Raw genomic sequence first — 15,026 nt, forward strand, 5'->3', positions numbered from 1 at the left:
AAGTCTCCAGAAGAACCGTGATTAGTTCTGCAAGATGCTCAATAACACTTACAACTCATTTCCTTATAAAACTGCACCAATTCTACCGGAGACAATTTTTTTTTTATAAAGCAAAGGGTTGTCACATTAAATATCGTCTTTGCTTCATTTATTACTGTTTACTGCTCTTTATAGTATCTTTTTAAAATGAAGAAACGTTTATTTTCATTATTTTGAAGGTGTCTTTGCTCTACAGCATTTCTTTGCATATGTCTAAGACTTTTGCACGGTACTGTATATACATACGCTGATGTGTCTGTATATATATACACACTCACCACCCACTTTAATAGGAACACCTATACATCTGCACATTTATGCAATCAGCCAATCACGTGGCAGCAGTGCGGATCCTACAATCATGCAGATGCAGGTCAAGAGCATCAGTTAATGTTCACATTAAACATCGAAACAAGTCTGATCTCTGTGACTTGCTAATCAGAGTAAATCAGAGAACAGGTTACAGGAGAAGCATTTGAAAACAATATTTGCGCAGACACATAGACCTTATTTAGGTGTGCAAATGCGAACGTATTTTGTCTACCGTATGTCTTCTACCGTGTTAATATATTTACCGGACATCGTGTCTGACAATTTTGATTTTATCTGACGTCTTTAATTTTTAACAATCAAAAGCGGGTATTTACTGGCTAACAGAAACTCTGCTGTGTGTTTATGTTGTTCTCCCCAGCCATGAACGTTGAAGGCTATCACACACTTAGTCCAAGACATACAAAGCCCGCTAGCCTTATCTTACAAACTGCTGCTCATGCTGAATCACGCGGGCAATGTACCACACATGGACTAAGACTATCCACCACTTTCTGCATGCGTGTGCTCACATATGCCCACGACTGGCTAGTGTGATTGACAAACACACCGAACCAGAGAACATGCTCAATAGTGATCTCTTGGACTCCCGGCCACAGCTTGCTGTGGTGTTGTCAGGATTTGAACTCGATATCTTTTTTAGTTTGTATCACTCGGGAGCCAGCAATATATTTTTTAAGTCATACTGGCACAAACTGGCATGATTAATATATAAGATTCGACATACCGTATGAACATTGTTAATTCAAGCATTTTTTCCTTGATAAAATTAGCATTAGCATAGTTGAGCTGAGTAATAAATATATTTAAAAAGTAGTCACTTTTTTCTCGAGCGGTAAATGAGCTAGACACTAATGTTTTGTTGAATCCTGTTGGACCAGTTCTTGTTTGTGACTGTACAGGTGGTCAGGCTAGACCAGTCCTAAATAGTGAGTATACCAGGACCATACTGAGATGCCTGTACCTTTGTAGATTCTAGAGTAATGGTAATTAAGAGCACCAAACTCTGGGATAAAGCAGAAAATCCTCATCCTTGAGTCATGAATGCAGCAGTTGACAGAGTTGATTAGTGTTAGCTGGCATGCATACGGATGGTTGTAATGTCTTTCCAATGTCGATTAAGCCAATTCCAATAACCTTGGCCATGTCTTTAGCGTCATGATGGCTCATTTTCAGTCCTCTGCCTCAAGACATGATTTTCTCAGACAGGGGAAGGCCATCACTAACGTTACTGTTTATTCTTTGCTGTTAACCTTAGGCATTGATTCCGCTCTCCCACTGCTGAATTCCCCAAATGAAATCAATAAAAGAGGATTAGAGACAGGTCATCCACACGCCTTTTCACTGTCCATAGCAGCAGACAGACGTTTCTCAATTAAACTCAATTAAACCGTGTTCATATGCAGTGACCTGCTGCTCTATTTCTGTCTCTCCAGGGCCTCTGTTGCTAACCCTGGGTTTCTGTGTCAGGGAAAGTTATGTTGCCGTAATCCAGGCGGAGGCAGAACTAAGCCATATCCAGTAACTAATTCACAGCACCAACCAACTGCATCACTTTTGCCCTGTAGCAGATCAGAGCGTTTTTACTCTGCGGTCTAAATTTGTATTTTATCCCATAGTTTAAAGTAGGCCAGAGATAGACACTGATATTGGACATCTATAAATACATCCTGTTCAAATAATGTTGTTTTTTTTTACCCAGACGTTCCTTTTGATTTTCTTTTACAGAGAGAAAGGTCGAGAATAACGTTATTGATCTTGATAATTACAGCAGCCAAAGTCAGAACACCGCAAGAATGAAGAACATTATGCATAAAAATGAGCAGCAAAAAAAATAGGAAGTGGCAGGAAACTGATATCCCAGGGTGTCCTCATACTTGTGTTACGTTCTGGCTCTCATTTTTAGCTATGCTGTCTTCGCTAAAGACCTGTACGCTAATCCACTGAAGGATAAAAGTATACCTGATAATCAGTCCTCTTTCTCTTTTAAGCTATACACCGATCAGCCATAACATTAAAACCACTGAATATCAATGATTATTTCATTACAGTGGGGTGGGACATACATATATAGGCAGCAAGTGAACAATCAGTTCTCAAAGTTATTGTGTTGGAAACAGGAAAATCGGGCAAGCGCAAGGATCTGAGCGACTTTGAAAAGGGCCAAATTGTGATGGCTACATGACTGGGTCTCCAAAGTGGAAGGTCTTGTGGCTAGGACCTACCAAAAGTGGTCCAAGGAAGGACGTCCGGTGAACCGGCGACAGGGACATGGGCGCCAAGGATCACCGATGAGCGTGGGCGTGAAGGCTTTGAACGTTTTTAACGTTATGGCTGATCGGAGTATGTGTACTCTGTTGTCGAATATGATTCTGGTGTGGATCCTGAAACTCTTCCTCTTGCATTTCAGACCTGCCTGATTCATCCTCATACTTCTTCTTGAAGCATCTGCACTTGTGACTCAATTTCTGCTGCTCTGGACAGTCTCACATAAAATACCATAAAGATCTGCACTTCCAAAAAAAGAAGGTTTATGCACAAGTCTTGCCCTTCCTTCAGTAGATAATCTGAGCTTGATACTGTAGATTTGTACTTCCTAATAACTGCTGCTGTAATCATAAAGCCTATCCTGTGCTCATCCTAGGCCTTTTATTTCCAATATGCTTATACTTAATCACCTTTCAACATACTTGGTGCTACACTGTCTTTTACAGACCAATCGTCCTGCTTTAGCAGTTCCTATACTGTCTACGTGCACTTTGTATTGGAATGTGCAGGTCTTATTTAGTTCTATTGTTTAGTCTCATGTAGGTGTGTTGTTTTATGTAGCACCGTGGTCCTGGAAGAACGTTTTTTTTGTTCTTTATACTGTGTAGCTGCATATAGTTGAAATGACAAACAGACTTGACTTGTATATTTTAATGATTTATAATGAATCTATCCACTGTCACCCAGAAGAGGATGGCTTCCCTTTCAAATCTGGCTACTTTTAAGATTTCATCCTCGTGTTGTCTCGAGGAATTTCTTTCTTTATTTTTTTTTGCCCCTGACGCCTCTTGCTTACTCATTTGGAAACTAAATCTAAATCCGGACTTCTGTAAAGCTATTTGGTTTCTATGTCTATTGTTCAAAACACTATGCAAATACAATTGAACTGAACTGAAAAGCAGGAGGTACTACAAAACTATAGAACAGAGTAAATAATAGATTAATCATATATTTCAGACAGTATGTGATACACTGCTTGTTTTACAAGCCCAAGTCTTCTGCAGTGACTCTGTACTTCTGTGAATGTTTCACTTCTTTGCAACAGATTCTCCCCCAAACAATCTTCCACAGAGCAATAGGTGAAGCAACACACTCATGGTAACCAGCCCCTCTCTCTTTCTCTCTCTCCATCCCTCTCACACAAAGACAACTACACACACACGATCACACAGTATGCTTCTTATCCATCTGCCTCAGTCTTTACACCTGTCTCACTGGCTGTATGACTGGAGTTATGGCTGTATTAGTCCATCTCTCTGGTTAACATGGCTGTGTGTGTGTGTGTGTGTGTGTGTGTGTGTGTGTGTGTGTGTGTGTGTGTGTGTGTGTTTGTAAGCCAAAAGCTCTGAAGACATGCCAACTGCTAATGATGCTGAGAGACCAAAGCCATTCCGCACACACACACGCACACACACACGCACACACACACGCACACACGTGCTCGCATACGCGCACACAAACGGACACGCACATGTACACACGTGCACACACACACATGCGCGTGCACACGCACACACACGTACACACGTGCACACACACATACACACGTGCACAAACACACGCGCACACACACACACATGCACACATATTTTGTGTAGAACTAAGGTTTTGTAGTTCATATAAGCGGTTCAGACCTTGAATGAAAAGCATATCATTTCTAAAGCAAATCTGCCCGAAAATTAGCATTGAAGGGGAAGCACAGACAAAAATATTTCCATGAAAAGAAATATTCTGATATTCTGCTACATCTCATTCCTCCTTGGTTTTGTGCTCTCCAAACAAATTAAAACTGAAGTGAAAATCCACCTTGTTTCATTTTTAATCATATATTTTAGCAGCAGGACTGCAATGGCAACACTGTAGCACATACTATAGACTGATCCAAATTGGCTATTTATGTTTGTTGTCATGGTGACGTTCCAACAGGCTCACAATGGAAACAGAAACTAAACGAAAATAAAAACAACTATAAAAACGTACAATTACTTGTACTGTACAGTGTATCCATTTCGTCTCGTCTCTTAATACCAGTAATGCAGTTAGAATTTATTTTTAAAATGTGATTCAGAATGAATTCGATATTATTTTAACTTCAAATGCAGGAGGGCACGGTGGCTTAGCGGTTAGCATGTTTGTCTCACACCTCTGGGGATCGGGGTTTGAATCCCGCCTCTGCCCTGTGTGTGTGGAGCTTGCATGTTCTCCCTGTGCTTCAGGGGGGTTTCCTCCCCCAGTCCAAAGACATGCTCTGTAGACTGATTGGCATTTCCAAATTGTGTGTGATTGTGCTTTGTGATGGGTTGGTGTGCCCTGAGTTCCCTTGGACAGGCTCTCCTGCGATCCTGTGTAGGACAAATGGTGAGGAAGATGGATGGATGGATGTAATATCCAAATAACCCATACTATATTTCAAAATAATGCATATAAAGTTTTACAAATTTCAGAACCAAATTCTAGTGGCCCTGTGTTGCACTGGTGTCCCATCCTGGATACATTCTCCCGCCACACCCAGGGTTCCTGTGATAAGCTCCTGATCCACCACAACCCTGACCAGGGTAAAGAGCTTACTGTTAATGAATGAATGAATCCTAGTGGCATAAACATGACTCTAGACATTCATTTAGAACTGCAATAATATAAGGAAACAAGACACACAGCTCTCAGCCAATCACTGCATCCTACATGCTAGTGCTAAAGTTTATTTCACAGGAAGGAAGGAAGTTTATAAATGGTATTTAAATGTTTTCTCCATTCCCTGGTGTGCACTGTTGGCTGAGTGATGCTCTCAGAAGATTGTTCAGTTTTGTTTCTCAAGAAACTGAGCTTCACTAATGCATGTACACTCTCTAAGCAGATACAGATCTATATTTAACCTAATCTAGCTCCAAACATAGCATGTCTGTTTGTCTGTCTGTGTGTGTGTTGCTCTCTCTGAGTGTCTGTGTGTGTGTGGTGATGCATAAAAACACCTTGCAAACACGTCTACCAGGATGACAGGCCTCTAAAAAAACGAGACCTTCATACACAGAAAAGAAACAATGATACAATGGCACCTTTTCAGTCACAAAGCCTAGAGCAGCTTCTTCGCTCAAAGTAGTTTTGATTTCAAAATGCTAACAATATGCCCAGATGACCTTGACACCGCTCATCCAGGGTCGATCACTGTTCGGTCCAGTAGATAATCAGAATCTCAGCAGTATTAGAAATCCTCCACAGTTCATGCACCTCAGCCACTTGCCTCACGCATCACGTCCCTCATCCCATCACTAGCTCTAAAAACACGTTGCCGTGTGACATAAATGTAGCACCATCCTTCAGAATGAGAAGCTGTCACCCATTTGTCACCCATAATCCCACAGGGCGTGTGGCACGAGGCTCTCAAAAAATTGCTGTGGACATTTAATGCACCTTTATTCCCTGAGGGCAAAACCTCAGATGCATTTTAACGAGTATTCTCCGTCATAAATGTTCCATCAGAATGTGTGCTGGAGAGGATGTGGTGGTGCAGATAGGACTGTATATTACAGATGCCGGGTAAAGATCATCTCCCGTCTGCACATGACCTTTTTACCCCGCAGTAATCAGTCCCCAGGAGAGAAGTGCAATATAGACCACATTCACTTTGATTGCCTGATGGTATGTAATGGCTGTGGGTAACTGCCACACCGACCTGTTCGTTATGAGAAGCTGAAGGGAGATCTAGAAAAACAAACAGAGGCAAGGAAAGAAAATGTTTATGGGGAAATAAAATAAGTTAAAAAAAAAAAAAAAGAAGTAGTGCTGCAGTGTTTTTATTTAATGAATAAGAGAGACTTGGAGGACTGTGTGTCTCTTGTGGCAGATATGGGGCTAGTATCTATAACATAGAAAGAAAGAAAGAAATGAGTGAAGAAAGAAAGAGGAAGAAAAGGAAAAGGGAAATAGAGGGGGGAAAATAAACAGGAAAGAATAACGGAAAAAAGTAATTAAATAATTACTTAAATTACTTTAAAAAATTAAATATAAATATAAAGAAAAGGAAATGAAGGGAGTGGATGAGATGGGATGGGATGGGAAGGGAGGAGAGGGGAAAGGAATGGAATGGAAGAGAAGGGAAAGGAAGTAACTAAAAAATTCAATATAATGCGCGAAAAATGAACAGTAAATGAAAGCAACGAATAAAAGGAATAAAAGCAAAGGAATAAAAAGGAAAGAGAAAGAAAAAGAACAAGATTCATTGTCATTTTCTTTTCCTAACAGTACAGAAGAAAGGGTGAGGAAGCTGATAAACTGGATCATCAATGTGAACCATTATTACGTACAAACATATCTCAATCGCTGAAATAGCACTTGAATGCTCACCATAATGAACTCATTAAGAACTCAATAATAACTTGTCTTTTATCTGTTTCCAGTAGGAATGTGATGAATACCTTTTTTTCTGGGTTTTTTTTTTTTAAAATGAGAGATAATGCTGAATGCCTGTGATAAGACCATGCTATAGACTATCCCAAGCTGCAATCCAATCACTCTGTCCTATAAAATTCATTGTGTCCAGTCAGACTCGAGTCAGATCCTGGTCATCTGTTTGCCCATGGAGGTCAAGGGTCATCTCCGCTGTCAGAGGCGGGGCTGTGTCTCAAGGACAAGACAAAGGAACTACAAAGATGAAAACTAACAAAGTACTTTGGGTCTGCAGAAGTGTCCAAGACAACGCAGAAATGACGCAAAATTCGGTGTAACCGCAAAACAGAGGAAAAAAAACTCATTCTTGTTATATGACATTTTTATATAACGTCATACTATTCATGTCAGTGGATGAATTCATAATGTGAGATGGTGGATATGGTAAATCTGCTCTGTTCTGCCTAGCTGACTGGCTGGAGAGCTGAAAGCATGTGGTAATTAGCTGTGTCTTGCCGGCAGCAGGTCATTACTGCAGCGTAATGGTATTTGGCAGACGGTGGCATTCATGCTCGGTGTGATTGCTCCGTGTCAGAGACCGCGCTGGCCTTGTGGCCCTTTCACACACACCTCAGACTGGCTCTTCAGCTGTTCTCACTGTGGTTAAAAGTTGGACTTGGCCAATAGCAGCTGCTCCTTAACTAATATAAAAGGGGTGATTTCTTTCCTCCGCCAAAAACACCAACTGAGTCAAGATCCTAATAATGTACTATGCACTCTGGACCATGATCTTCATGTCACCACGCCACTAAACTAACAGTAACACTGATTCCCATCAGGGACAGACAGGACAATTGTTCATATACTGGTGAGATACGAGTCAGATGTCCATAAAACATCATGTACATAAGGGGCAATAAAGTTTGTATCCACTAGCAGAAATTGTTTTTTATGTACAAAGTTCACAAAAACAAATAGAATTTTCACAAGTTATACTTCGCTAACAAAATTTCACAATTTTTTATGAATGCAAGTCATGTACTGAAATTGGTAATGATTATAATGTATTCAGGACTGTATTAGTTATTATTGGGTTTTATTTGATAAGAGAAAAGAGTACTTAACACTACACTGCCATTTGAAGGTGTTACAATGCTTAATAAGGCAAATATGTTATGAGTGTAAGGTATGGGGTTATGAGTGTAAGGTATGGGGTTATGAGTGTAAGGTATGGGGTTATGAGTGTAAGGTATGAAGTTATGAGTGTAAGGTATGGGGTTATGAGTGTAAGGTATGGGGTTATGAGTGTAAGGTATGAAGTTATGAGTGTAAGGTATGGGGTTATGAATGTAAGGTATGGGGTTATGAGTGTAAGGTATGGGGTTATGAGTGTAAGGTATGGGGTTATGAGTGTAAGGTATGGGGTTATGAGTGTAAGGTATGGGGTTATGAGTGTAAGGTATGGGGTTATGAATGTAAGGTATGGGGTTATGAGTGTAAGGTATGGGGTTATGAGTGTAAGGTATGGGGTTATGAGTGTAAGGTATGGGGTTATGAGTGTAAGGTATGGGGTTATGAGTGTAAGGTATGGGGTTATGAGTGTAAGGTATGGGGGTTATGAGTGTAAGGTATGGACTCTTAAACACTCACTCTGGTGTTGACTGACAAAGGTTTACCAAAGTATTCCCGAGCCCATGTCAGGATATCCATAACAGACTCGTGACGATTTTTAAGACAGTGACATCTGAGGGATCGGAGATCACGCGCATTCAGAAGTGGTTTTGGGACTTGCCCTTTACGCACCGAGATTTGACCGGATTCCTTGAATCTTTTAATTATATTGTGCACTGTAGAAGGTGAAATGCACAAAATCCTACCGATTTGTCTTTGGGGGAATGTTGTTCTCAAAGTGTTGGATTATTCACTGATGCAGCTGTTGGCAGACTGGCGAGCCTCGACCCATCATTGCTCTTAAAAAAGACTGGGACCTTTTTGGAGGCTCCTTATATACTATGATTAGATGATCTCCTCACCTGTTTCAGTGTTTCCTCTTTGTTTTTATTAGCATTTTCCATCCTGTCCCAACTTTTTCGGAATTGGGGTTGTACACTGTATGTTGCCATAAGCCTAGCTGTTAACCTAGGTTCAGCTTACTTCCTGTTTCTCTCTTGTCTAAACCTTAGCCTTTTCATTGTTTACTACACCACTTTTGCCAGTTTATGTTTATGCCTCGGTTATTTGGATATTTATCCTTGTATTCATTAAAACCTTCTACTTTAGTGTCTATCCATGGTCTAGTGTAGTTCAATACATCGGCTGACAAATCTCAGGTGTTTTCTGTCGTATCCTTGAGTATCCTTCCCAACTGAGGAACATTTGTTATGATAAAAGGAAGAAAAATCTTGGCTCTTGCTCATGGACATGACCATAATTACATAAAATATTGAGGAATGGCGTTTTTCTTTATACAAGAATGTAGCAGAACGGTTATTGGACCATTACTGGAGTAAACGGTTACCGGATCAGATTTGACACCATTTTCAATCCAATTCACTGGCGTATTTTATGACGTGTGCAGTTGAGTGACACAGAACAAAAAAACAAATCGTCTTAGGGCGTCTTAGAGGTATCAGCTAGTGTGGATATTTTAAGTATGAGACCTTTCGAATATATATCCATGCTGACCTCACACGTACCCTTAATACTGCTCTACTAACTAAATAAAAATAGCTTTTCCACATGGTTTACAGACAGTTTGCATTACTTACCTTATTGCCTGAGGCAAATGAGGCGCACCAAGATTATCTGTCAGTCACTCACCTAGAACTCGAGCAATCTGGCTTGCTGTAATGCTTCTTGAGTTCACAGTAGATTGCCGCCCCTATTATTTTAAGCAAGACAGCTAGAACTAGGCAACGATGATTAGAAAGGTAATTCCACAGCAGCACTATGCGCCTGAAATGATATTCCTCAATTGCAAATTGACTTTGAGACACCACTGGGTAAATGAAGTGTGCCTCTTCTGTCAGCAGCAAATTACACAGAAATCTGAAAAAACGAAACCTGGCAAAGATATCTTAATAATACAAGCCTGTAATGGTGCAGTTCACGCCGTGTGCCCTGCTCTAAACCAGGCCTGGAGATGTGACTAACAGAATACATGCACAAAAAGGGCAAATGATTTACAGATACACTTTCTGAAGATTCATTTTTTGTCATGTTTAGAAGTATTTCTTGATATGTAATAATCCATCAATCCAGACATCTTCCATACTGCTTATCGTACACAGGGGCGCAGGGAGCCTGGAGCTTATCCCAGGGAATTCGGGGCACGGGGACACCACAAATCGGGGAAGGCGGGGGACACCCTGGACGGGGTGCCAACTCATTGCAGGGCACAATCACACACAGATTCACACACTACAGACAATTTGGAAATGGCAATCAGCCTACAATGCATGTCTTTGGATTGGGGGAGGAAACCGGAGTACCCAGAGGAAACCCCCGAAACACGGGGACAACACTCTTATTTGCCATTTAGGAAATGCGGACATGGAGCATGTGCTAGTTTATGATTCAGGCAGTTTAGCTAGCTAGCATGCAGAAGTTAGGTCTTATATATAGACAATGAAAAGGCAGAATGACAGCTGAAACAAGACAAAAATATCAAGAGTCAACATTTTCCTCAGATGTGTTGGTATTTTACTAAACAAACAAACAAAAAAAAACCTCCATATGTCCAAAAGTTTCACTTAGCATATACTGCTATCAGAATCTCAATGAGCCTCCCAAATTCTCATGTTAGTTTCTATTTCCTAGCTAATGTTCTTTATTTATTTGGGGGGTTTTTTCAGGCAGCTTTTAAAACTGCTTGAGGGTGCCACATACGTCTAGGTAGGACCTGGAGTTATCAAAATACATGCCTAAACAAGTCGTTTTATTTTAGGAATGTAATCATTATGGTGCCAAATTCCTAATCAAAGTAAAGAGCAATGATGCAAGCTAACCTCTGGTTTCCATGGCAACTTCTTGTGCTTCTTAGCAAGAAACTTCAAGATCTCAGACTGATCTCTGTCAGCTGCAGCAGCGTGAAGCTCATCCTCCTGAGAAAGAGAGAGAGAGAGAGAGAGAGAGAGAGAGAGAGAGAGAGAGAAAGAAAGGAAACATCAGGTAAATCATATGCAATCAAATAAATACAGATGCAATCTGTGGATGCGCTTCAGTGCCATTTTGATATGATAATGTGTTTTAACTCACAGTTTGCATATCCCTTGAGATGTTGCTCATATGGTTATATTATTTGGTAGCAGACTGTAATCTAATGTCATTGAACAATAGCTCAAAACTGCCAAACAACACTGCCAACAAGATACTGTTTATCTCCAGCAGAGTATCTCCTATACAAGGAATACATCAAAGGGTTAACCTGAAAATTGTTCTTTAAGCAAGAAACTGCGGATCATAAAATAATCAGATAAAGCCCATATTATGACATAATTGCTATGCTCCCATCTCTTAATAACATATACTAGGAGGATGCACAGTTGTATTAAACGTTTATAAACCTTTTATTCTGAATGCAGCCTAAAATGTGATCTGATCATAAGTCATAAATAATGAATAAAGCTTGTTGTGGCAGCAAGCCGTCGGCTGCGGAAGGGAGGAAGGTGTCACAGAGAACGAGTAGGAAATGAGTGTCTACACCTGTACATCATTGTCAACGCTGGTCTATTATGTTCCCATCATTCAATAAGCTCCCGGTGCCCAGAGAGAGACGTAAACCTGTGAAGCAGACCGGTTCTCTGCTAAGTCGAGCCAGCGACTGACCCAGCGACTTTTGTGTCGTGAATGATCTTGATCTTGAAATCTTGATCTTGGTGACCATGTAAAAAAAGCATCTATTTGAGTTCCCAGCCAACCAGCCAATATCTCAACCACAAGAAATTTGGAGCATTGCAAAGTCCCGCAAAAGTGAAAAGGGGGAAATGTGCATTTATAGATTTCATTCCAGGTGTGGCACAGATGAGTCACAGACATTTTGACAGTTGATATCTGATATACAAACTGAACTGTTCATTTCGCTACCTAATGCAGTTCTCCAATATTTTGATGAATGCCTGTGTGAGGAAATCACACTGAGCTATCAATGGTTTAGACATCTTTAGGCAGACTGACAGTTGTTACAACCATGTTTGTTTAATTGGCTGCTTACCAAATGTGATTTTTGCAGATAGATGACCAAGGCAGTGCTATCCATTCGTTTTCCATACTGCTCATCCTACACAGGGTTGTGGGGGAGCCTGAAGCCTATCCCAGGGGACTCGGGGCGCAAGCGGGGGACACCGTGGATGGGGTGCCAACCCACTGCAGGGCACAATCGCACACACACTCAGTTTGTGTGAGGCAAACGTGCTAACCGCTAAACCACCGTGCTCCCTGGCAGTGTTATAAATAAACAAACAAACGAACAAAACAACTGTTCTGCCTGTTTGCCAGAATTCAGCCACAGCAACATCCAATGATCAGTACTCAAATAAAACTTTTGTGGTGACTGATGGAGAAAATATGGAAACTCATACTTCTCAGTTTTTAAAATGAATTAAGTAAACATTATTGGCAAAAAAACAAACAAACAACAAAATGTGTCTACATAGGAGAATTACGACCCATTCTTCTGAAGAAAACACATTTACAGAAAGTTTTATTTGAATAGCCTGCTTTAGATCACAGAACAGCATTTCAGTATGATCGAGGTCATTATCTGAGCAATCAAAAATAATCCAATAATCTGGAATACCAAAACCAACCAAAGTTTTTTTTTCTTCACGGCATATAAATTCTTTTATGGTAGATTTGGGAAACAATTCATCTTGCGTGTCAATAATATTTTGCTTTCCTCATTAAGTATACAGTATACTCTTCACCTCTCATTTATGAAACAAGGTCACATGGGATGTAAGAATCCCCAAAAAACCCCCAAACGTCCACAACTGTTTTGCTTGTGTGCTGAAAGTGAGACCTATTTAGTTAATTCGTGAGCATTTTTTATTTCCTTTGAAGCACATTGTGTGGAAGATGAAGGGGCATCTTTATTAATGTTGAGCACACGTTACCACAGACTTTCCTCGTATCTGGCAACGTAAAACTCTAACAGCTCTTCTCTCTTACTTACGAAAATGCAAACACCCACTTACCTGAGCTTACGCTTTGCCTTTCTTACTTTAATCAATTTCACTAGAAACAAGTGCAGAAATCAATGCTAAACTTATAAGAGAAACGTTTCCATTAGAGAAGAGCTCAATCATGGATTTGGCTCAGGGTCAAGGCACAGTCCTTCCTCCTGGCTTCGCTTTGCGTCAGCATTTTTTAAAATGTTGTGCCAGAGGACATGACGGCATTAACAGGGGATAAAACCTCGCTACTGCAATTCACTGCTGTATTTGTATCTCATTCTTCACACACAAATTTCACATATCAGACTCCGTGCTTCAGTTTAGGTTAAATGTTTAAATAACCTGAGATGCCCATTCGGGCTGGGCGATATGACAAAAATATCATATCACGATTCTTATGGACATGTCTACGATACACAATGCATATCATGATATATAATTTACCTAACAAACTGTCTGCAAAACAGTAGTAAACAAAAACAACCTTTAAACTCAATTTCACAGGACTTTGCCTACAAAGACGATTAAGTACAAACATATCATGTCAAATCAACAGCATCCATTCAGCACCATTTAATTTGTGAAAATACATCACCATACCAACGATATCTCAAAAAAGTGTATCACGTAATCATTGATCACAATATCAATATATCGCCCGACCCTACTGCCTATACATATAGTGTCATGCAAGTCAAAAAGATTTGGAGCTTTTTTATATAAAACTTAAAAATGATTAACTATCCTCTGGGGTAACTGAAATGCATGTGTCACTACTCCAGTGTTTGGAAAGGTGTTTATTAATAATCTCAAAAATCTTCCAAAGATGTCAGTACTTACTTACATTTACATTTATTCATTTAGCAGGCGCTTTTATCCAAAGCGACTTACAAATGAGGAAATACAAGCAAAGCCATATATCAAGTGGAGAATAATACAAGTAGTGCTACCATACAGGATTTATAATTGGGTTCTAGAGAAGCAAAGTGTGCAGAGTAGAGGTGTAAGAGCCAGAGTAGGTGTTTTTTTATAGGATAATGTGGGGGGTTTAGGGGTTAGTTAGCTGTTCACGGAAGAGGTGGGTCTTTAGCTGTTTTTTGAAGATAGTGACAGACTCTGCGGACCGGATAAAGTTTGGATAAAGTTCATTCCACCACTGAGGGACAGTTATTGTGAAGGTTCTGGAAAGGGAACACTCTTGTACTTACTTATCTGCTCCTGTCCCACTTCCAGCTTTAGCCATCGTAAGCAAAACAGCAAAACTGATCTTAGATTAGCTGATTAGTGCAAAGAGAATGTAAAGGGCTTTTAGATAGAGCCTGGGCATTAGAACGCACCTGGAGTAATACTAGGTATGGAATATCAATGAGGTTATTTAATTATCCTCGTTAAACCGTAAACAGGCTTGGTGAGAAAATGAGAGTCTGGGGCTCATTTTTCATGTCAGATTATCCACCAGTGCAGTGCAAACAAGCCCCGCCACAAATCAAATTTTAATTTTCTCAAACCGGCAATATGTGTGATAATGACCTGAACGGGCTGGATCATCACTCTTGTACATCTCATATTTAAATCTTAAAACAAATGTATACAGTGTTTCATTGGACTCTAACATTTTCATACAACACTAAGTTGAAACAGTAGCACGGCAGCAGCAGCAGCGGCGCAGTTGGGATCGTGGGACTATTACGAAAACGTTTCATTTCTTTACATTTTTAGATTTTCTGAGCTTGCTTTTATCTAGTAATGCTGAACTCAGATGAATGGCCCAGACTCCGCAAAGTGCTCTCAGTACTACAAATAACCACGGCCCTTTCTGGACTCCAGTAAATA

The 15,026-nt window shown here is 40.2% G+C and overlaps 1 protein-coding gene across 1 annotated transcript in view; it reads right to left on the reverse strand.

Moving 5' to 3' along the window:
• b4galnt4a (beta-1,4-N-acetyl-galactosaminyl transferase 4a) overlaps nt 1-15,026 on the reverse strand; it is a 154,377-nt gene that overhangs the window by 64,184 nt on the left and 75,167 nt on the right. Inside the window, exon 3 of the mRNA XM_017485647.3 lies at nt 11,028-11,123. Within this exon, the coding sequence (XP_017341136.2) occupies nt 11,028-11,123 (96 nt within the window). The remainder of the gene's footprint in view (nt 1-11,027; nt 11,124-15,026) is intronic.

This window comes from Ictalurus punctatus, chromosome 14, assembly GCF_001660625.3.
Source record: "Ictalurus punctatus breed USDA103 chromosome 14, Coco_2.0, whole genome shotgun sequence".
Classification (NCBI taxonomy): domain Eukaryota; kingdom Metazoa; phylum Chordata; class Actinopteri; order Siluriformes; family Ictaluridae; genus Ictalurus; species Ictalurus punctatus.